General features: G+C 37.7%; 1 protein-coding gene and 2 long non-coding RNA genes across 4 annotated transcripts; all 3 read right to left on the bottom strand.

The window, feature by feature from the left end:
• Window positions 1-6,663: 6,663 nt before the first annotated feature.
• On the bottom strand, window positions 6,664-13,367 carry LOC128213928 (uncharacterized). Its single transcript, XM_052920046.1, has 3 exons — window positions 13,288-13,367; window positions 12,146-13,040; window positions 6,664-7,749 (listed from the first exon to the last, which is right to left on the bottom strand). Exons 2-3 carry the CDS (start codon window positions 13,038-13,040, stop codon window positions 6,923-6,925), a joined length of 1,722 nt encoding a protein of 573 aa, XP_052776006.1. The 5' UTR covers window positions 13,288-13,367; the 3' UTR covers window positions 6,664-6,922.
• A 6,138-nt stretch (window positions 13,368-19,505) lies between these two features.
• Window positions 19,506-22,705, bottom strand: LOC128213931 (uncharacterized). Of its 2 annotated transcripts, XR_008257832.1 has the most exons (4): window positions 22,587-22,705; window positions 21,305-21,438; window positions 20,013-20,110; window positions 19,506-19,720 (listed from the first exon to the last, which is right to left on the bottom strand). It is a non-coding gene; the product is annotated as an uncharacterized LOC128213931 (long non-coding RNA). The 2 variants fall into 2 exon arrangements; XR_008257831.1 differs by lacking the exon at window positions 22,587-22,705 and having other exon boundaries at window positions 21,305-21,795.
• Window positions 22,706-24,384: 1,679 nt separating this feature from the next.
• LOC128213934 (uncharacterized) lies at window positions 24,385-25,151 on the bottom strand. Its single transcript, XR_008257835.1, has 3 exons — window positions 25,075-25,151; window positions 24,815-24,896; window positions 24,385-24,584 (listed from the first exon to the last, which is right to left on the bottom strand). It is a non-coding gene; the product is annotated as an uncharacterized LOC128213934 (long non-coding RNA).
• Between the last annotated feature and the right edge of the window lie 703 nt (window positions 25,152-25,854).

The raw sequence follows: 25,854 nt of genomic DNA, 5'->3' as shown, positions 1-25,854 counted from the left end.
AGTTTTGAAACTCCTATTTTTAAATTTAGTACTTTCTAATTTGACACATGTAAACGCGTTTCTGCAACACCATATATTATCTTTAAACATATGTTACTATATATAGTAACAGTTTGCGTTGTCCAATTGGTAATACCTGCGCACTAGGGCCATACTCATCAAACGTGATTATAGCCCCGGAAATGTTATCAATGACATGATCGATAATAGTCATGCAATTATTCACTACTTGATGGAGTTGACATGGTTGAATGCATGCATGGTACGGTAGTTGAGTCAATTGGCTCCTTCTGCCTTTCAAATAGGAACGATTCACTGAGGCACTAGCCTTGCAGGTAATCCAGCAGACATCGGGAAAACTGTCTGTCCGACGTTCCTGACTGGTAAATTTTGACTCGGTCCGACTAAATTTGTGATGGGGTCAGTCCGTCTGACCGACAGTATTCACGGCGAGGTGTAAATAAAAAAAATAATGAAGATTTAATCTTTATCAATTATCAAACACGGATTTAAAGTAAGAATAATTTATTTTGTTTAACAGAAAATCGTTTTTTTTAATGAAATTATCAAATAACCATTTGTTTTCGAATCCGATGTCGTTTTCCGATAGTGTAAAAGTCGGAATGCATACCGCATTAAATCAAACACCATGCAGCATTTGCCTCCTTTTGCAATACATTACAAAATAATGTTTACTACTGTGTATATATCGCGCGATGTTTTGAAACGCTAAAATGATAAACTTTTGTCATAAACATTGGAATGCTTTAAATGATAGTTCCAAATGTTTCAAACAATAATCTTATCCATAATCCTTTGGAACATGCTATTTGATAACGAAAACCGTACTGGTATGGTCCAAAGAATACAAATTGCCAAAAAGTCGCCCAGTCGGAATTTTCATTACGATTAAGTGCGAGTGTCTGTCAAAATATGGCAACCTGAAATATTAGTTATTTGTGATAAAGATTTACTGGTTAATATCTTAATACATTTTTATTTCTTGTAATTGTAAAATTAGCAACAAAGGCTTTGATAAAGCAAGTTATCAAACAAAAATTGTAGGACCAGCAAATTTTCTATCGGACCGACAAAATATCAGAGGCTGTGGGTTCGAATGACCGAGACTTTTTCTGAACTTTCGTGATGTCTGATCCAGGAAAAAAAATCTATTTTAACAAATGCATGATAAGTAACACATTCCCCAGAAGACTTCTGACCATCTTTCTTTGAAAAAGATCATTTTGTCTTCAACTCTCTATTTATTGTGTGCTGACATTGAATTTTGTTTACATCATTGTCATCAACATCACTACTTTCAAGTGATAATGAACAGAAAGAGCAATTATACATATTTTTCAAACTCAACACAGCCAGTACTTTCTTTTTTTATTTTGAAGCTAAGAATAGAACAGGTAAAAGCATTTGTATTAAACCTAAGTTTAAGTTAAACAGCAGTGACACTCTTATTTAAAATCAATACATACACATGTATAACAAACATAAAATATTCAACATTTCTATTGGAATATCTTAATTTCATGAAACTTTCACAAAAAAGTAAATTAGTTAATTACAAACAATACCAAAAAAGGTTTCGAAAACAGAAGGCATCAAGCCGGGGCCCCCGGTATTTGCAGGTAAGACCGGACCCAATACACCATAGAGACAGGTTATTGAAGAAGGTTTTATGAAATATGTAAACAATTAGAAATTTGGGAGAGTTTATACGGTTTTAAGTGAATTAAAGTGTTTACATTCACGGCATTTGTGAAAGAGAGTGACATGCCTTGTTATAATGAACTCAATGAGAATTTACTGGAAAGAAAAAAAGACCTTTACTCGACATTTGCCAACAAAAAAATAATATGTAGACTAGTTACTGGAAGTAACATTAGCGACATCGATTTTGGACAAGTACTATCGATTGTCGCCGACGTAGCATTGTCAGCGACGATTCATCCATTGTACTCGATAATTGTTTCATCACTATGTGATATGATTGTTTATTTTTAATATTTATGAATAAAGCTGGCTCCAAATTGGGGCGCTAAAATGGGCATTCAATTAGGTATCCGGCATTTTCTACGTAAACACCAAAATGACGTTTTTTGTGTATTTGAAGCGTTGAAACACCCATCACAAATTCGGAATGGTTCTTTTAATATTTTGTTTAAGATTTCATGCAAAATTACACATTTTACGAAATAACAATAACAATCTGTAGGAAAAATATAACTAAAGAGCCAAAATGGCAATGCAGGCTACTGCTTCCCACCAGATTCTGCTCTCCAAGCAGTGCACTACTGTTGATAATAGAGTGAATTGTAAGAAGTCATGGTGGATATCAATGAGCAACTGATAATGCACTAGACAATTGTAACCACGCCCTCCCCCCCCCCCCTGGTAAAATCCCCACCCTGCAGAATCAATCTGCTGGAAAAATCCCCGCCAAATGCCCCCGCACCCCACATAAGGCCCATTTCCTGCTATTTTTGGTGCAAAGACACCACATTCACCTGGCCACCTGGAAGGTAAGAACACGGCCAATTTCCCCTGCAGACCCCTGGACCTTGGAAGGGGGGGGGGGGGGCGTAGTTACAATTGACTGGTGCATAAGCCCCATATTATGTTGGTGCTGATCATTCAGTCGGGTATCTATTGGCTGGTTTCACTGGCAAGCTGCTTCTTGCCAATTTTATACTTCATTTGAACACCTTGTTTGACTCTCAGAATATTAGCTAAAGACCTACAGCAACACGTTATATATTACCTTTTTGGAAGTGTTTTTAATGTGTGTTTGCATCAAACAATCTCTTTAATACTTAAATATTTTATATAGATATATGCTTGTATAGTCATTCTAAAATGCCGTCCAGGCTTTTTTTTAATGATAGTTAGCCTGGACAAGAATTAAGATATTTATTGGCAGTCTTAAGCAATAGAATACAAATGAAGACCATTTCATTTCATAGACAGTTTTTACATGTTTACGAATTTTGTTATGAATGACGTTCCAGGCTAACCATCATTAAAAAAAGAAGCCTGGACGGCATTTAAGAATGACTATATGCTTGTGTATATATATATATATATATATATATATATATATATATATATATATATATATATATATATATATATATATATGTAGTCGGTCAATAGCTATTCATAGCTAATGTTTTCTCTGTTACGTCATACCGACTGAAAATAAAATTTGATGATTTGATTCGAAACAAATGAATATCTACATTAAATGGCAGGGTGAGCAATAATTGGAACGGGCGAATAAGAGGTCCCTTAACAAGTACAATCCAACATTATGAAGTTCAAATATTATAAAGTTTACATTAACGCCCATCGTTGTTTTAACTGTGGATGAAATATTGACAAAAAATCATAAACGTTGTCGCGAAAATGTGTAATATTAAGGAACATGTTCGAAAAATAATCGCGTTTAACAGATGTCATGTTGATTCATTTTATTTGTTATTTTATAACAACTAAAACGTGAAAACAGAGGAGAGAAGATTTTTTCCATTCGCTTCCTAAATAGAGTAAACAGTACCAGATTTCAGCTACATTCAACAGCAGCAGCGGCCATTTCACTCATATAGCTGGAGATGTAAGGTGAAGGTTGCCCGCCGTACCACGTGATGATAGAAAATAGCCTAAAAATAGCATTACCAATGCGAACCATCTCCCATATGTTACTTCCCTTGCAGTACAGTAATCACTGCCTTCACAAATATCACGTGATGATAGAAACGGCACGTGATTGCAATTTACAAAATGGACGGAACACCTTTAAAAGAAATTCCAGCAACATGTTTCATTTGTTTAGAAAATAAACGATTTTATTCCATAAAAGGAAAAAATGCAAAACGTTCGATACATGTCTGAATAGCTAACAACACATCCATGTTGATATTGTAATTTGTAAATCCTACTTTCAATTTGAAAAAAGACTGAACATTTCCGAATGTTTTTTTTAATTGTTATTTTTTTATAAAACATATTATGCCTATCAACTGGCGTAAAGTAATTATTTAAGAAAGGATATAAGAATAAATATATATGATTAAAAAAAATGCCATTAAAAGTTTTCATCCAATTTTGGATGAAAATCTTGTGGTGGCACAAACTCCGCGCAGTGTTACTTCCCTTGCAGTACATTACTTTACTGCAAGGGAAGTAACACTGCGCGGAGTTTGCATAATTGCACGGAGATGGTACCACGGAGATACCCGAACATTTCCGTTATATTCCGGAAAGTTAAATTTCTGTACTGAAAATTTGGATGCTGATGGTACACGAAATATCGAATTTCCTCATTTCTGTTTTTTATGGAATGAAACTTCGGGATAATATACAATAAGCTTTAAATAAAGTAAAACAAATAAAAAATGCTTAGTATATAGCTATTTTTGACCAAAATTATGATTTTTTCCCTGGTCGCCTTAATAGCTATTTTTATGGATACACAAATATACTAACACAAAAGTTTAAGAATATTTTTTTTTAATATTAAAAGAGAATAATATTTAAAACAATGAAATGATCTCGTAAATAAACATTCAAGCTTATCAACTTACTGTCAATGGACATTTTTATTGACATGTCATTTGATACATCAAATCTGGACTGAAAATATTAAGGAGACCAATTTTTGTCGCCTTAATCCAGCGGTCCCCATAATGCCTAGATTAATATATATATGGTCACCTTAATATCTGTAGTAGATATATATATATATATATATATATATATATATATATATATATATATATATATATATATATATATATATATATATATATATACACTTATACACACAATATACACTTTTATTTTTTAATGGAAAAACAGGCAGAACTCTCGAGTTACTCGGACAATTGATTCACTCCATGATGGAACTTGCCTGGAACTTGCACACAAATGCTGTGACTGAGTTGCATCATAATTGAATAATAATTATAACTTAAGTAGCTGCGTACATGATATGTACACCTACTATTTTTAATGTAAAAGGGGCATAACTCTGGATAAACTGGGGCGAATAGCCCCAAGATCAAACTTCACCGAAACCTGAAACCCACAAACAAGCACTGTGACCGAGTGGCTCATAACTGGATAATAATTATATAGGTTTTGAAAATAATGCAGTTGAACTTAGTTGATATATGACTTGTAAATAGCTCATTGAAATTGAAACAGTCAAAAAGGTTTATCACCGCATGTTAAATACATACATGCAAATAATAGAAAGCTGGTTGGGTTTTGTTGCAGATTATAATCAAATTTCAAAAATTAATAATTTAGATACATAAACCCATAAGAAGATGGCTAAAAATTAAATTCATTTATTAGTTAAAGGTTAATACAGAAATCAAGTCGCACAATACTACAAAATTGTTGTGAAAGTAATTACAGCCAAGAATCCCTTGTAAGGAATATACGGTTATTTTCATTATAAGTCTAAATTAAGACGGGTTACATACATTGTCAATAACAATACAATAACATTCAGTAGGCAAACGTCCAAAGAAGATAAACTGAGATCTAAAGACATGTTTGTCATTTTTAAGAGATTTTTCATTTGTACTATTCCTATGGAATATTCACGCGGAAATTTCCATTTAAAATATTCTTCATAGTAACTTTGCAATGGTTTGCATAAACGTAAAATGTAGTCCTATTTTATGCATGTCAGGTTTAACACATTTAAAATTATTCTAATATATGATTTGAATAAGAACATTCATCCAAAATCCTGTAACTTAGTTCATTATTGTACTGATCGTTTTATAATTAAGTAATTGTCTCTGCAAGTAATTATGCTATTCTATATTTCACTATAAAAAGGGCATGACTATCAGCTACTGAGGCGATTCACCCAATAACAGAACCTGACAGAGACAGCAAGCCCATAACCAATGAGAGTTACTGGTGTGATTCTCCCCAAGACAGTATGCCCATAACCAATGAGAGTTACTGGAGCGATTTACGCCGAGACATAATGCCCACAAACACAGTCACCAAGTTCCATCATGATCGGACAATACAAGTTAGTAATTTCCTGTCGGATGCTTAAAATACCAATTTCCTATTGATATAGAGGAATAACTCCGGATCTATTGACATGTTTAACTCCACGATGGAACTTGACGGAGACTTGCCCACAAATGCTGTAACCGAGTTTCATCATTATTGGATAGTAAAAAACTTAACTTACTGCCTTCATAATATATAAACATATTATTGTTTAATGTTAAAGGGGCATAACTCTGAAATTACTGACATGATTCACTTCACAATTGAACTTGACTGAGACTTGCCCACCGTTGAAATGCTGACTGAGTTTCATTAACATATGATAATGAAAACCTACTAAATTTCTCTTTACTGAAAGTCAAACACCTTATTTTAACTTCAAAACCATAAAAAGTATACATCTGTTTAAATAATTATTTTTATATAAGTTAATCATTTTGTAAAATCAAAGATCTATATAAAGAACATAAAAAAACAAAAGTAGTAAACACCAAAATATGATTGAATAAGTGTTTAATAGTATAACAATATTTACACTAATTCGTTATCCTAGTGTTTTGCAAAATAAAACTGCAAAATACCCTTAATTTTTATTAAATACATGACTGTTATAAAGCATCAATGGCTTTTCTGACTAATTACCAAACTTCTGAGACTGATACAACATTATTTTAGTATTTCCATTCTTGATTTATATAATTAGCTATGTTCATTCAGTTTGATAGAACTCGGTTACAACGAATAAATAAGCGTAAACTATGTTGAACATTAAATATGATTGTTATTACTATTCACTTGCTCAAACAGCATTGAATACATGGTAATTTCCGCCAAAGAGAGCAAAATCACGACTGATAAAGAAAAGGTGTCAATTTGCATTAAAGACCTTCAGTGAGTCATTACTGTCCATTCCGACAACTATGGCACGTGTGTGAGGACAGAAGGACACGGAGCAGGGAAGGGTCAGTCCGTCCTTCTTTCCCAGTATTTCCACCATTTTGCCGTCCCTCTCCGTCAGCAGCAACACGTTGTGGCTGAAAACTCCACACACGAGCAGCTGGCCGGGCCCTACCTTCACCACGGCCCCGGGATTGATGAGCCGAATATCTTGGTACTTCCGCAGGACCTTCCCGTCAAGGGTCAGCTGGAGGACGGTGTGGGCATTGTCGTCAGACACGTGAAGGGTCGGCGGTGTTGAAGCTGACACAGTCAGGTAATATGGTTCTTTGAAAAGTTGTCTTCTATCATCTGTTTGGAATGTACTTATGATATGCCCATCCAATGTCATCACTTCAACACGCGGGGTTTGTGTATACGAAACGTATAATCTATTGTTGTTAAACGCAATACCAAAACAACTAGATGATACTTTAATTTCCTTTCCGCACGACAGCTGTCCTCCCTTCGTAGACAGCAGCTGAATCATGGACTTGTTCTGGACTGTAACGGCGGCCTGGTCACCGGGGAGCACACACACGTCCCATGGCTGGCCTGGTAGCTGGAGGCGGGACGTGACGGTGCAGGTGCTGATGTCTACCAGTTTGACACAGTTGTTACCGCAGTCAGCCAGGAGGAAGAAACCAGGCGAGAGCAGGGATGAGCCCATGATACGGCAGGTGCCCTGGTCCTGAGACGTTCTGACCAGAATATCCGCCTCCTTCTTCCACGTCATAGTAGCGAGGTCAGGAACTGGAACTAACATAATAAGGACTACATGTATATCTTTAGTCACTTTGATCTTATAAATGTAAGTGTAAATACTTGTATAAAGTCACAACTTCAATAGCCAGTTTGTTTAAGGTAAACTTACACGACAGCCACCACGGAATAAACAGTAATTATAAATACATGTTATGATGAGGGTTTCGACTTAGAAACATGTTTGCTTCAAAAATTTTCGTGTGTAGACTCAGAATTAAAATATGAAGCGTTAATAAAAATATTTCTGATCAAAAGTACATGAAATGAGTACTTTTTCATTGAAAAGGACAAAGAAGTTGTTAAAATCAAATAAATATGTTAAAAAACATGTCAATGTTCCCATCACTATAAATGTCGTTATGTCAGCGAAACACACCATTTATCGAGTACAGTTGTCCTTGTATACATATTCATCAGACTAATTAAAACACTGTTTTTACATAATTGGACTTCACTTCATAAAGGCATTGACGAAAGCACTCGCACGCTCGCACCTGAACAAACTGGCACCTGCACACACTCCAGCCCGCACCCGCACACACTCGCACCTGCACATACTCTCAGGCGCACCTTCGCAAACTCAACCGCACCAGCACACACTTGGACACATTCTCTACCGCACCCGCACACACCCGCACAATCACACCTGCACACATACACACCCGTAACCGACCACACTCTCATTTGCACCCGCACACACTCTCATTCGCAGCCGCACGCACTATCACTTGCACCGCACACACTCTCACCAGGGCACACTCTCACTCGCACCTACACACTATCTCAACCGCACCCGCACACACCCTAACCTTCACTCACTCGAACATGCGCAAATTCTCAACCGAACCCGCAAAACCCTTATCAGCACCTACACATATTTTCACCCGCACACACTCTCACTCGCCCACACACACCCTCACTCGCACTCAACCCAACACGCACCCGCACAGATTCTCGCTCGCACCCGCACACACTCTCACTCGTACACTAACGCACCTGTACACACTCTCTACCCCAACACACTCGACCTCACTCGCACACACCCTCACCCTCAATCGCACCCGCACACATTCTCACTCGCACACGCACACACTCTCACTCGCACACAATCTCACTTGCATCCGTATACACTCGCAGCCGCACACCGATGCTACCGCACCTGCACACACTCTCACCCGCACTCGCACACACTCTAACCTGCACCCGCACAAACTCTCACCTGCACCCGCACACACTCTAACCCTTACCTTCACACGTTCTAGCCCTCAGTTGCACTCATTCTCACTCGCACCTGCACACACTCTCACTCGCACACACTCTCACTCGCATCCGCACACTCTCAATCGCACCCGCACACACTCGCTACTGCACACCGGTGCACCTGCACACACTCTCACCCGCATCTGCATAAACTCTTAGCCGCATCGAACACACTCTCACCCGTATCCTCATACACTCTCACCTGCACCTGCACACACTCTCACCCGCAACCGCACACACTCTCACCCGTACCTGCACACACTCACACCTGCACCCGCACTCACTCAACTCAAACCTGCAAACACTCTTACTCAAACCTGCACACACTATCACTTGCACCTGCACACACTCTCACTCGCACACACTCACATCCGTCCCGACAAACACTCAAACCCGCATCCGCATACACTCGCACCTGCACACACGCTAACCCTCACCCGCACGCTCTCATCCGCGCACACTCTCACCCGCACGCGCACAAACTCTCACCGGCACCCGCTCACATTCCCAATCGCACCTGCACATACTTTTACCCGCACCCACACACACTCTCATCCTCGCCCGCACAAAATCCCACTTGCATCTGCACAAACTCTCACTCGCACCTGCACACATTCTCACCCGCAACCGCACACACTCTCATCCTCACCTGCACAAAATCTCACTCGCATCTGCACAAACTCTCACTCGCACCTGCACACATTCTCACTCGCAACCGCACACAATCTCACCCGCACTCGCACCCAATCTAAACCGCACCCGCACACACTCTAAATTAAACATGCATACACTCTCACTTGCACCTGCACACACTCTTGCTCGCACGCATACACACTATCACCCGCAAACACCTGCACCGCACACTCTTTCACTCGAACTCGCACTTGCAAACAGTCTTACCCGCATCCGAACACACCCTCAACCTCACCCACACATACTCTCAACCTCACCCACACACACTCTCACTCGCACCTGCATACATTCTCACCCGCTGCCACACACACTCTCATCCGCAACCGCACTCACTCTCATCCGCACCTGCACTAACTCTCACTTGAACCCGCCCATCCCCTTACTCGCACCCGCTCACACTCGCACCCACTCTACTCTCACTCGCGCACTCTTTCACGCGCAACCGCTCACACTCTCACTCGCACCCGCACACACTCTCATCTGCATATACTCATACCAGGGCAAATTCTCACCCGCACCCGCACACACTCTCACCCGCAACCGCACACACTCTCCCCCGTGGCCGCACACACTCTCACCCGCACCCGCACACATTCTCAACCCCACACACACTAACTCAAACCTGCACACACTCTCAGGTGCACCTGCATACTCTCATTCGCATACACTCACACCCGCACCTACACACATTCTCATCCGCAACCGGACAAACTCTCACCCACACCCGCAAACATTCTTATCCGCCCTCGCTCACACTCTCACCCGCACCCACTCTCACCGTCATCCGCAAACACTCTCACGCACCTGCACTCACTGTTACCTACACAAAATCACTCGCACACACACACACACACACACTCGCACCTTCACAATCTCACTCGCACTCGCTACTGCACACCGTCGCACCTGCATACACTCTCACCTGAACCCACTCTCACCCGCACCCCCAAAACCTCTCACCAGCAACCACACACACTCTTCCCCGTGACCGCACACACTCTCGTCTTCACCCGCACACACTCTCACCCAAAAACACTCTTAACTCAAGTGCACCTCTACACACTATCACTCGCTAAACTCTCACTCGCACCTACACACATTCCTACCCGCAACCGCACACACTCGCACCAACACACTCTCACCTGCATCCGCACACACTCTCACCCGCACACACTCTCATCCGCACCACACACACTCTCACCCGCACACACTCTCACTTGCACCCGCACACACTCTCACCCGCACCCGGACAAACTCTCACCTGCATACACTCACCCGCTCACCCGCTCACCCGCACACACTCTCACCCGCACACACTCTCATCTTCACCCGCACGCACTCTCATACGCACCTGCTCACACTCTCACATGCACCTGCACACACACACATACACACGCACTCTCGCACACGCGCGCGCGCACACACACGTATCCGCTCACGCAAACACTCATCCCCCACACATGCACCCACGCACGTGCGTCCGTGCACACACACACACAGGCACGCACGCACGCACACACACACACACACGCACACACACACGCACACACACACACGCACGCGCGCACCGACGCAGGCACGCACACACATACACTAATTGGATATATTGTGAACAATAGGTTAGTTTTTATCAACAAAATTACACTTTTAATGATGTCAAATGCATCTATGGTAAAAACGTTATAGTCGTATGATATTCAACTTAAAATCTTCTCTGTTAAATCAATCAAATGTTTAAGCATGTCAAGGTGCTTGTTTATTGAGTTAAATGAGTGCTGATCTTTAAAAGTATTAACAAGTATTATTTTTAATACGATCCTAAGGCACTATTTGCTATTTTAAACCACGTTTTGTGACGAGATTTACCTCGGGGACAACTTGGCCACCGTGGCAGATTTATCCCAGGTGCAAATATGTGCATATAAACGCTAAATCCAATGTCTAAAGGTTGAACAATTTTGTCCCCTGTCATATAATGCAAATACTGATTTGTCCCCCAGTCGTATCTCTATTTTGGTAGGGACGGTAAAGATTCAACATTACAAAAGATATTGATTTTCTCAATAGCCATAAAAACGCGTCCAAAACATACCCCAGTACTCAATGGTGCTACAGACAGTAGGCACGTTTTAAGCAAGGTCAATTACTGTTATAATTAACGAGTTATAGCGAATGGGGAAAAACAGACGAGCGTTGTTGTTCGTTCAAAGGCCCTCTTTTGTTTATTTACAGTGTACTTGAAACTAGACTGGTTTACCCAATTGACCAGTAGATATTTAATGTAGATCAATAAGCTTGTAATAAAACATTAAACCAAAGTATGAAACTGTATTTCATAATTTTAGCAATTACCTTTTATGACCATTCTTAACAAGAACACAACATACTACACTAAGTCTAACTTATTGGGAGTAATAATTAAGCATTCTATTCCTACCAAGCTCTCCCGCCATGTTCAGTGTTCCAAGGCCCATTTTCGATCCCAGCAGCCGTTTCGTGTCCGCGTCTTCAACAAATCGATACTTCCGGGCCTTCATCCTACCAGCCATCTTTTCCATCTTGTCATGAATACCCCGTAGTTCCTTCTGGGCTCTCCTTGCCGTCACGTACCGCTGGTTCACCGAGTCGGTACCGGAAGTCAGTTCTGTCCTAGTGGCCACAAGTCCGCATTTTGCCAACTCACAATCAGTCTTCAGTTCAGTCAGCGCGCTTTCTTCATTGGTCTTCATTTCCTGGATATTGCCGAGCAACTCCTTCTCGCGTCGGTCCAGGTAGGTATTGATTTCTGCACGGAACTTTCTCAGTCTGTCGATCTCATCCTTAGACTGGTGTTCGACCTCGTCAAAAAGCTTCTTTACTTTACTTATGTACCCAGATAGAAGATCTTCCGCTCGTTTAATAGATGGTTCCAGCTCCCTGAATTCCCTTTCATTGGTGAAATCCTTAGACACATCAGCAATGTAGTCGACTTTGCACGTGCGATGACCGATGACTACACAGTCACCACAACCAAGGTCGCTGTGGGTCGGACAGTAAAACTTGATCATCTCATTCGGATGTGTTTTACAATATTCAGTTACACCGATGTCAGACTGCTTAGTGGACGGGTAGAAGGACGGCATCTTATCTTTGGACAACATAATGTGGTTTCTGGACACCTTGAATTTCTTATGGGCCTTGATACAGGGATCACACATGTACTCTTGGCAGGTCTGACAGAATCCCTGGGCTACAGAGCGTTTGCCCTCCTCTTCACACGGCTGACAGAAGACAGTTGTGTCATCGGAGCCCTTGTTAAGGTCAGGGTCACGCCTTTTTCCAGATACTTCCATCTATAATTACGAATTAGACAGTTCACGAGATATTAATAAATCAGTAAACCAGCCAAGAGCAGCCAAAACGAATATAACATTTTGTTTGTCTAAAACGAAAGTACATGTAATGACCGAAATCCACATTCAGAAGTCCTTTAATGACGTTTTAAACATGATTTCTTTTAAGAAAACCCCATAGAAGCTAGCAATGGTGTGCCGTTAACTGAATAAAACACACAATTAAAGAAATACAAATTTTAGTTACCTTGATGTTTGTTGATCATAGAAACCAATAAGGAAGTAAATTGATGTCCTCCTTAGCGCATGCTCGTTCTTAAAGGCCCATATACGCTGTAATGTGGGTCGTGCCAAACTGCTGACCGATTAGCTGACCATATAGGAATAGAAGAGATTTGCTGACGAATTGCTGACCATATAAACAAAGAAGGATTTTTATTTTTTAAGTTTTTCTGTTTGTTATGTTTGTTTTCAGTGTTTTAAATGTTATAATGTCATATGAAATAATTAATTGAATTGACGAATATTCTTTTTGTTATTCCAAGAGCGTTTCGTTGCAGATACAGTAGATGTCTTTTTATCAGTAAAAGATAGAAATAAAACTGTCTACATCCAGGCCACACCACGTGGAGGCGCTCTTACCATGGCCTATTTTTTTTTTGAGTGAATGAGCTAGTGAGTAGTGATTGATTGAGTGATTGTGTGAGTGAAAGAGTTATTGATAGTGAGTGATTGATAGTGAGTGATTGATTGAATGAGTGTGCTAGTGAATAAGTGCAAGCGCAATTGCCTGAATAAAAGTCACCTAATATGTGTATAATACATGATAAATGTATCATAGTCCATTTTCAGTAACTTTTCAATATCGAGTTTTCCTATACGTTGGGTCAGCTAAGAAATTGGTCAGTAACTTTTCAATATCGAGTTTTCCTATACGTTACATTGGTCAGCTAATATTTAAGAACTCCTCTCTATCATTGAGTCATAGTTAGCGGCATATAAAATAAGTTAAAAAGACAACTATAAGTTTCAATGTTATTATATAACAAATTTATTAAATATTTAGTGAAAAACTTAACAATGTATCATAGTCCATTTTCCTTATACGTTAATTGGTCAGCTAAGAATTTGGTCAGTAACTTTTCAATATCGAGTTTCCCTATACGTTACATTGGTCAGCTAAGAATTTGGTCAGTAACTTTCCAATATCGGGTTTCCTTATACGCTACATTGGTCAGCTAAGAATTTGGTCAGTAACTTTTCAATATCGGGTTTCCTTATGAGTTACATTGGTCAGCTAAGAAATTGGTCAGTAACTTTTCAATATCGAGTTTTCCTATACGTTACATTGGCCAGCTAAGATTTAAGAGCTCCTCTCTATCATTGAGTAATAGTTAACGGCATATAAAATAAGTTAAAAAGACAGCTATAAGTTTCAATGTTATAATAACAAAATCAATTTGATAATACTTAGTCTGATACAAGTCCGTAACTCGTATTACTTTTTCATTTATCAACAAATATCAGGCCATAAATCGGGTTAAAGGTAAAAGTACTTGTCAATGACATATCGCTTTCATAACAATTGGATATTTAGTCAAAAATTAACAATGTATCATAGTCCATTTCCAATATCGGGTTTCCTTATACGCTACATTGGTCAGCTAAGAATTTGGTCAGTAACTTTTTAATATCGGGTTTCCATATATGTTACATTGGTCAGCTAAGAAATTGGTCAGTAACTTTTCAATACCAAGTTTTCCTATACGTTACATTGGTCAGCACTATGCAGTGAACCGTGAAGTTGACTGATCATATAGTCATTTTGGTCAGCTAAGAAATTGGTCAGTATCTTATGAATGATGCATTACTTTGTCATCAATATGCACTGAACCATGAAATAGAGTGACAAAACAACAATTGACCCCGAGGCTCTTGGTGCAAATCGTGACAACTCGATAGTCGCACAGTGTTAGCGTTCTTATCTTTACAAGATTTTAAGGGGCTTCATGGAGTTAATGAATAAATATAAATTAAAAGCGTACACTAGTTTCACCATTAATGCTTTATTTGTTTATATTGTGTGAACATTTCATTATGCTGTATGCACAACGAATCACAATTATTTCCTAAAAAATTAAAGGACTTGTAATTACACATAATATGAGTAAGTCTACTATAATGCCTACATAACAAAATTATTATGTATTTAGTCAAAAACATAACAATATATCATAGTCCATTGTCCATAAAAGTTACATTGGTCAGCTAGGAATTAAAAGGACTTGTAATTAAACATAATATGAATAAATATAATATAATGCCTACATAACAATATTAAAGGTAAAATATTTGTCAATGACATATTGCTTACATAACTAATTTATTAAGTATTTAGTCAGGAATTGTAGCATAGTCCAATTTCCTCATATGTTCCATTGCTCAGCTAAGAATTTGGTCAGTAAGTTTTCAATACCAAGTTTTCCAATACATAACATTGGTCAGCACTATGTAGTGAACCGTGAAGTTGACTGACAATATAGAACCAGTACAACTTTCCAATATCGGGTTTCCTTATAATACGTTACATTGGTCAGCTAAGAAATTGTCCAGTAACTTTTCAATACCAAGTTTTCCTATACGTTACATTGGTCAGCACTATGCAATGAACCGTGAAGTTGACTGACCATATAGAAACAACTTTGCATTATCGAGTTTCCCTATACGTTACATTGGTCAGCTAAGAAATTGGTCAGTAACTTTTCAATATCGATTTATCCTATACGCATAATATGAGTAAAATAATATAATCTTCTTTCTCACTTACCGACTAATTTGGCACCAACGGATAAAATTCCAAACTTTTATCAAGGAAATCACGAGCTTTAAATCCAGAGTATGAAAACACTGGACACTTGGTTAAATTGCCTAAGTATTTCGCCTGCGAATGTCCAACAATTAAAGCCATAATGAAACTAATAGGAAACACAAAGTCCAGCTAAAAACAATATTTCACTTTATAAAACTATATGAGAACGCAAAACTGCACTAGACAAAATCATTTAAATTTACAAATGGAATCACACTAATTACAGAAAAATAATGAAAAATACGGCAATCTTTCGGAGTATATTTTGCAATGACTATGAAAGTGATGTTCTTGACCAAGAAAATAAAATATATACTTATCAAACTTTACTCATTAGCAACAGTTTGCCTATGATTGACTTATTATTCACAAAATAACTTAGAACATACAACAGATTAAAGAGAAATAATTTCTTAATTAAAATGACCGATGGCGATTTGGCAAACACCATTCTTTTGATCGTTCTTTGATGTAGTGCAGATAGTTTTTCACAGGTAATAAAGCTAACATTTAAAGCTACATTAACGATTAAAAATATTGCTTTCAAATAATTGTACTGTACATCGTAATTAAAACCGTGATATATTTCACATATTTTCAACAAACCAGTAAAAAACAACTCAATTCATTTCATTGAAATGCAATTCCCCCCCCAAACCCCCCCCCCCCCCAAAAAAAAAAACACACCAAAAATCCGTCTATTCTTACACTATAAGGATTATATAAAATAAATTTAACATAATATGTCTTGAAAAATCTTAAATATCAAAACTTTTTTTTTCATGTGTTTTCCTTCTTTGTCTATATGGTCAGCAATTGGTCAGCAACTCTCTTTTATTTCTATATGGTCAGCTAATCGATCAGCAGTTTAGTATTGACCCTGTAATGTTAATAAAATCAAATATCAAATATAACTGAACCATGAACGTAAACACTAATGATCATAACATTATTCGCTCAAAGATCATAATGTTTATAAACTGTTGTCTGCAGCTTGAACTCTTAGAAAGGAGGTTAAAAACGACGTTCATGGCTGCTTACAGTGTTGACAATGTTGCGGAAAATCAACTCCAACATTCAGGCATATGAAGATTTCAATACTTTGATTCAAGCATGCTTGCTTTTGCCAATGTTTTAGCCAACCATATGGTGATTTCACTGAAAGATTAGTTCTGGGCGATGAAAAATAGCCTCTACAGTGGTTGAAGAATGTCAAGCTCAATGTTTGAGCTCACCATTTATAATTATTTTGTTGCGACAGACTGTCATTGAGTGATGTTAAAAAAGACTAATGCTTTAGATAACCATATACGTTTTAACAGCATTTAAAAGCCCAAATTTATGATAACTGCCACTCGGAAGAAAATTATTATCACTTAATTGTGATGAGAGTGGGTTTGTTTGCTTGTCTGCATGGGAAGTGTTTTAAAGTACTATGGGAAGGATCTAGTCATTCTAAAATGCCGTCCAGGCTTTTTTTTTTTAATGATGGTTAGCCTGGAACCAGGCTAACCATCATTAAAAAAAAAGCCTGGACGGCATTTTAGAATGACTAACCAGGCTAACCATCATTAAAAAAAAAAGCCTGGACGGCATTTTAGACTGACTAGGGAAGGATCTATGCATTATTTGATCAGTCATTTGTAACTACGGTCCCCCCAGGTCTGGGGATAGTCGGGAAATTGGCCGTGTTTTAACTTTTAAGGTAGCTCCGCAGTGCCAAGTGAATGTGTTATGCACCAGTCAGTTGTATCCACAGCCCCACCAGGTCAGGTGGTATACTGGAAATGGGTCGTGTTTTTACTTCTATGTGGCCCCGCAGTGCCGGAGGAATGCAGTGGTTTTGTCTGCGCCATAAAAGGTGGAATTTGGCCTATCCTAGGGTCCCAGGGGTGCGGGGCGTGGGCATTTGGCGGGGATTTCACTGAAGTTAATGATAAAGATAGTTTATATTGAAAGCAACACTATATAATCAACATGTTTATACAAAATATGTATATACATCGAAAAAACTTACTCCCGTAATAATATAAAGGTAAAGGATTTTGTTGGTTAAAAGTTTTAAATAAACAAATGTAAATGTTACAGATGGGGTCAAGTGCAAACATGCTGATTGATTTTAATTTTATTATTAGTCCTCAAATATCGGCAAATGGTAAATGCAGTGCCAGGGTGAATGCTGTGGTTTTGTCTTCGCGCTAAACATAGTGGCGAAGGGGCCTTTAACCTAGTGTCCCAAGGGTTCATGGCATTTGGCGGGGATTTTACATCAGTTCATCCCCACAGGGCGGGAATTTGCACCCAGGGTTGGCTGGACCGAAAGTCAGTCCCCGCTATTCCCCGGACCTGGGGGCGGCGTGGTTACAATTGACTGATGCATAACATACACTGGGAGTGTGAAGAAACACCTAAAGGAGAATGTCAGGACACTTTGTCTGCCGGGCATAAGTGTGGCCAACAAAAGTTTTTTCTGAACAGCAGAAACATTCGAAACCACCTTCTAAGGGCTAGAAAGAACATGGACCAGTCGCCTAATGATCTGGAGAATGTAGAAACATATGCTAGAAAGAAACTGGAAATGAAATTTGTCAAACAAAGGACAATATATCAATAATAACAAATTTACAAAGAAAATGATAGAATGGAAGGTATAAATAAAAGGTTACAGCTTTGACAGGAATTTTATGTTGATGTCGGTAGTATTCATGTTGGCAGTGAAAATTAGTTTTCCTACCAATTATGTAATGTACTATCTGCATTGATGATTCACCAGACAAGAAACTGTGAAGCTCGATGAAGAGGATGAAGAGGAAAATAACAACAAAGGAATGGAATTAAAGAATATAATTCAAATAGAAGTATTCACACTAGCTTCGTTGTTCAGATGTCCTTGCTACCTTACATGTATGGTATCGTAATCACATATTGTAAGAGGTAAAATGTATTATTAGCCGGATATTTTCCCAACTTCACTCATATGAGGAGCAGGCTCAACAACATTTCTTTGTACACCTTCTATTCATGTTTCAAATTATTGCTTCAACTGTTTGTGATTGTATACTGTTCCCCACATTTAGAATAAGAAAAAACAAATTTTGAATTTTATAGAAAACAATTTTGGGTAACAGTTTTTTCTATGATCTTCTTTTCATTTGTAATTGATAATGATACATTGGTATGCTTGATTATGCTTCATATCATTTGATACTTTTCAGAAATATTCTGTTTTATAATGATTTGTTTTAAAACCAACATACATACATAATATTGTATTTTCAGATAAATGTTTAACTACTGAGAAATAGCAGCCATCATTTCATTTCACATACATGATACATATTTCTCTTGAATTGTTATTTTTTTGTTTAATAAAGTTAAAATTTCAGAAGCATCAGAAATTCATGTTTCTGATACAAACATAGCAAATGAAGTATCTGCTACATAAGTATGGAAATAAGGTGACCCGGATGGACATTTAACTTGACTATAAAAAAATCTCTAGTTTAAATCCAGATTCTGTTAATATTTCCATTGTCTTTATTTTTCAGAGGTTTTAATCCATACTGACATAGCAATTCAAATTAAAAAGATAAATGTAATAATTGATACTTTTATTGGAACATATTTTTACATATATATGCATATATATATAAATCATTCTTCAGGTTTATTGATTTTCTTTAGGAATTAAATCATGCAGAAAGAGTCTTTTTTTATTTCAAAGTATTTCACACAAATAATCAAGTGTTTCTAATGTTCTTTCAGGAGGAGCTATAGCCATGCCCTGGAAGTCCTGATGCTTTCTGGTATCCTGAAACACAAACAAAAGAAGATATAAAGAAAAATACTACAAATTTCCATTAGTTTGGCAGTTTTGGTCCATTCATGTATACTTAAGTATATACTGTCCATTTTGGTTGTTTTTGCATTGCGACATGTAAAATAAAATCTCAATGAGATTTATGTCTACGGTAATTTGTTAATGAAAATGTTCTTGAAAAGCACTGTAATTTCTCTATCAAAAAACATTTTACATTTTTGCTAATTTTTGTTCAAAACTAAATTTTTAATATATAATATATGCCAATCATGATGTACAATACCTGACTGAAACTATTTTCTGTAATTCAGAAAGTCAACGTCTGCAACTTGCCAATGTGCTCTTATCTGACAATATCATCCGTGAGTTGGAACAAACATTCTGTAAATATAGAGCAGAACATGACTTGCATGTGGCTATATTCCATGCTTGGAAGATAACAACTTTTGTAACTGATCACTTCAAGGTTATTATGCTCATTTATTTTTTGACTGACACTCTTTAAAATACAAACATTTCTTTCACAAATACATGGATGAATAGTATAAACCTTTGGCCATACTGTAGACGAATGAGCCATTACAGAATGCGATAAGGGCCCTGAATGATTACACATTAATGACTAAGGAAGCACTCAAAAGACATGTCAAAAGTCAAATGAAATGTCAACAAGAGATGTTAGTGAAACATTTATGCCCCCTTGGGAGCCAAATTGTTAGTAGGATTTGGACACTTAAATAAAATATGGACAATCAGAAAACCTTTTTTCAGCTTACAGTCACACTGACCTTGACCTTTGACCCACTGACCTCAAAATCAATAGGGTTCATCTGCTGGTCATGACCAATAAGCCTACCTAGTATGAGGTCCCTGGGTCAAAGCGTTCTCAAGTTATTGATCGGAAACCGTTTTTCATGTTAAGGTCACACTGACCTTGACCTTTGACCCACTGACTTCAAAATCAATAGGGTTCATCTGCTGGTCATGACCAATACACCTACCAAGTATGAGGTTCCTGGGTCAAAGCGTTCTCAAGTTATTGATCGGAAACCGTTTTTCATGTAAAGGTCACACTGACCTTGACCTTTGACCCACTGACCTCAAAATCAATAGGGTTCATCTGCTGGTGATGACCAATACACATACCAAGTATGAGGTCCCTCGGTCAAAGCGTTCTCAAGTTATTGATCGGAAACCATTTGGTATTCCGACCGACCGACAGACAGACAGACCGACCGACATGTGCAAAACAATATACCCCACTTTTTTCAAAAGGGGGCATAATAATTATTAAAGCTAGTAATATTAATTTTTATAATAGAATCTTTATGGAACATAAATAAAGAAAAAGTTAATGATGCATTAAGGTATTATCAAACAATCAGGTCTTTTTAAAAAGACAATTGCAATGCTTTAAGGATGAGAGCCATGGTTGCTATAGAAACATGAGAATAGTTAAAGTATTAAATCTTCAAAAATTGTAACAATTATCTCCAACGCCCAAAGTTGCACAATGTCACTTGCACATCTGCATACTATTTTTTCAAACAGCAACCTAGCAGCCATTTAACATACCTGAGTAAACTAGTTTCTGCACTGCTGAGTCTCCAACTATTTCCCAATACTCAGAACATGACATTGTTGGTGACATCATGAAGTATGATATTGTATAACATCTAGCCATTTCTCATTACTAGGAACTGTACAATCTGTAATAAAATCAAGTAAATCAAATATTGCACTTAAATATATCACCATTCAGAACATAAAAGTAAGAAAAATACAGAAAAATAGTATTATTGACCGGCTAATGATCATCACTCAGAACGTAAAATTCATAAATAACAAAAAATAGTAATATCGACTGGCTAATGATCATCACTCAGAACGTAAAAGTAAAAAATGACAAAAAATAGTAATATCGACTGGCCAATGATCATCACTCAGAACGTAAAAGTCAAAAATGACAAAAAATAGTAATATCGACCGGCTAATGATCATCACTCAGAACATAAAAGAAGGAAAAGACAGAAAAATAGTAATATTAACTGGCTGTTGATCATCACTCAGAACGTAAAAGTCAAAAACGACAAAAAATAGTAATATTAACCAGCTATTGATCATCATTCAGAATGTTTAAGTCAAAAACGACAAAAAATAGTAATATTAACTGGCTAATGATTATCACTCAGAACGAGAAAGTCAAAAACGACAAAAAATAGTAATATTAACCGGCTATTGATCATCACTCAGAATGTAAAAGTCAAAAACGACAAAAAATAGTAATATTGACCGGCTATTGATCATCACTCAGAATGTAAAAGTAGGAAATGACAGAAAAATAGTAATATTGACCGGCTATTGATCATCACTCAGAACGTAAAAGAAGGAAACGACAGAAAAATAGTAATATCGACTGGCTATTGATCATCACTCAGAACGTTTAAGAAGGAAACGACAGAAAAATAGTAATATCGACTGGATATTGATCATCACTCAGAACGTAAAAGAAGGAAACGACAGAAAAATAGTAATATTAACTGGCTATTGATCATCACTTAGAATGTAAAAGTAGGAAAAGACAGAAAAATAGTGATATCCACTATCCACTCAGAACGTAAAAGTCACTAACGACAAAAAATACAATTATTGACTAGCGATTGATCATCACTTAGACTGTAGACAAAAAATAGTATAACAGGTGGTAAATTGACTTTTGATCATCACTCAGAACTAGAAAGTAGCTACAGTATTTAATTTAAAAGTCTAGTAATTTCCAATACTTGGTAACCTTGCTGACAAGTTAAAAAACAAAATATGTAATCCAGTTACTCAGTATCTTATTTGTTAAACTTACCTTGTACATAAAAGATTTTCTTGCACATCCAAGGAATGAAAAGAAACATTTTTCATACATGTTTAGATTTATGGTGGCAGACAACAATTTTAATTGTATTTCCATCTGTATGATCTTTGCTTGTGTCGATTCGGTATTGGTATGATCTTTAGCGCTTTCATTTGCGGACATGAAGTACATGTGAATACCTCATGGTTTTACAGAGAATAGTTAACGTAGTACTTGGAACCAGATTCTTAAAGCTGTACTCTCACAGATAAACCATTTTTACAACTTTTTTTTATTTTTTGTCTTGGAAAGAGCAAGATTTTGCGAAAATATTTGCAAACCAATGATGTAAGACTGCTGACAAAAACTCAGATCGTAGATTTTCATATTTCCGTTCGAAAAGTTTATGTTTTATGGCTTAAACCTAACGGTTTAAGAAAAATGCATAAAACATCAATTTTTGAACGGAAATATGAAAGTCTACGATCTGAGTTTTTGTCAGTAGTCTTATATAACTGGTTTCCATGGATTTTCGCAAAAATTGTCTTGTTTCAAGACAAAAAAAGTTGTCAAAACTTTCAATCTGTGAGACTGCAGCTTAAATACTCAACCCAATAAGTTGGCATATTCGTAATTATACTATTTACCAGGGTTTTTTACACATTTTCTTTCTGCGTGATACATTATTCGGCGGATCAAAAGAAAATGATTTGGTATAAAATATGAATGTGTGAAGATACACAGAGAAAAAGAAGCAAATATCACGAGATTTTAGTTCATTGTAGCAACATTAATTCTGTATTCATAAGTAAAATGGCTACTCCCACCTCCCTGTTTCCTCAAAACTATACTTCTACCTGATACTTGAATTTATTTGTATTTTAGGGCACGCGCGTAGTATACAAATTACATACACATACAATCACATCGTTACATAAACATATTCAAGCCACAATTACAATTGAAATACAGACATATCTTATGATTACGTAAATGACTTGTTTGCAACTGCTTTATGAATTGTGCTAGCAAAACCGACCAATTATTTTGTGTTTAAGGGCGATAATAAAAAAAACACCGTGTCCATCCACTCCCCTATTGATTCGCTAGTGTGTTGTGCCTAAAATCGCTTCTCTCGCCTGAGACTCATGTCATTTGGGCCACATGGGGCACGCACTGAGTACGTCCAGCCTGAGTTTGCTAGTATGTTATCATCCAAAATCTACTCCAACCTGGGATTCACGCTACTGCGGCAATAGTGGGAACGCGCCTGGAACGTCCCGCCTAAATTCGCCAGAATGTTATCTCCCCAAACTCTACTCCCACCTTGGACTCACGTTACTCGGGCCATAGGAGGTGCGCGCCGTGTGCATCCCGCCTCAATTCCCTAGTATGTCATCCCACAAACTCTACTCTCACCTTGGACTCACGTTACTCGGGTCATAGAGGGTGCGCGCCGTGTGTGTCCCGCCTCAATTCCCTAGTATGTCATCCCCCAAACTCTACTCCCACCTTGGACTCACGTTACTCGGGCCATAGGAGGTGCGCGCCGTGTGCATCCCGCCTCAATTCCCTAGTATGTCATCCCCCAAACTCTACTCTCACCTTGGACTCACGTTACTCGGGCCATAGAGGGTGCGCGCCGTGTGCATCCCGCCTCAATTCCCTAGTATATCATCCCCCAAACTCTACTCCCACCTTGGACTCGCGTTACTCGGGCCATAGGGCGTGCGCGAGGTGTGTGTCCCGCCTCAATTCGCTAGTGTGTAATTTCCTAAAACTCTACTCCCAGCTGGTATAATGGTTCGACCTTTACCCCTGACCTTTGTGAAGGTCTATAATAGTCAATATATTATGAGGCAAGACCAAGCCGTGGTTCGTAGCAATTGTCCGATTAGTGTGCGGTGTTGACTAACAAAGACTAGTGCTTTCGAGTTTTTACTGTTTATACGATTCACATATATTACAATGGCTCCAGTTCATTACAGTTGAATCTGATGATTCTACACACTGAAATATAACATAAACAGTATTAAGTAATATGCAACATCACATTTAGTTATAATAAATAAAATGTTAAAGAATAGATTTATCTCATACAATATCGTAAAGTGCATAGTGGCCCGTTTTAACAAACAACTATTGAGATAAATGACATTCAATAGAAAGGTAAAACACATGACACATGACAACAACAACAAAACATACATGACATCTGCAGCTACATACAGTACACTTACAAGTTTATGGAACTGAGTGTTCTCACTGGCAACCTCTGTATCTCTCAACTCACATCCGTGATAACTATGAAACTGGTTACTTCTGTAAACAAGTGTGCAAACAGTGAAACACATGCAAAGGGTTACTTAAAAAGAGCTGCTATTTTGAAATACTGATAAATAAACAGAATTTACCAAACCTTCCAAAAATACAAAATACACAACCAATACAACATATTGCAATTAAAAGAATAACTCCCTACAATTCATTTAATACATACCAAACATAGAAATGCTCTATGGAAATGACTCTAGATCTCAGTTAAAACCAAAGAAATAAAATGCGCCAAAACCCTGCAGATTGCTATTCTCACAACATCAAATATCAATCAAGGGAAGCAGACAACACAAAATATGAGAAATGCAGCAGACAACACTTTTAAAGAATGTTGAAATGTTCACAGGGCTACATACACCCCGGCCCTAAGAAATGACGTCTCGTCATTCTTCTACACAACATGTATACAACTCGGAACTACTACTTCAAACAACACTCCACTCATTACTAGTCTGTAAATACTGTACTGTAAATAAAGTATTACTACTCCTAAAACTCATAGTAACTACCAGTAACTGTATGACCACGTAATCATACAAGTATATTTCAACCATTTCAATAACTTTATGTATTTCTTATAACACAAATTTCAAAATTTCAATTCAATTACTTACTGCTTTCTCCCCCCACTTCAAAAAAGGCGTCCGCGCTTGACTCGGTTAAATCAAACTTTATAACAGTTTATTTGGTTCCATTAAAATCAATGAAATACATTAAAATCAATTTCAGCAATATAATTTATTTCCAAACTGAATCCACTATCTTCTGTGCTATCATGGTGTCAATGTTGTTCAATATTCCAGACTCTACTAACTCCGTCAACGCTTGCAGTCTCGAATCCTGTGGTCTTGGTATCATCTGGTTCATTTGATACGCATCATATCTCGCAGGCATTCTTCTTTGTCTGGATGATCTTCTCGGTGCATCTTCATCGTCTCTGTTC

The sequence above is a fragment of the Mya arenaria genome, chromosome 13 (assembly GCF_026914265.1).
Source record: "Mya arenaria isolate MELC-2E11 chromosome 13, ASM2691426v1".
NCBI lineage: Eukaryota > Metazoa > Mollusca > Bivalvia > Myida > Myidae > Mya > Mya arenaria.
The sequence above is the reverse complement of the archived record's forward strand: the minus strand, read 5'-3'. Positions and strand labels throughout refer to the sequence as shown.

Coding starts and splice junctions, on each gene's coding strand:
- LOC128213928 (XM_052920046.1), bottom strand. CDS start 13,040: ATGGAAGTATCTGGAAAAAGGCGTGACCCTGACCTTAACAAGGGCTCC. Junction 7,750..12,145: donor GAACATGGCGGGAGAGCTTG/GTAGGAATAGAA, acceptor TTATTATGTTAG/TTCCAGTTCCTGACCTCGCT.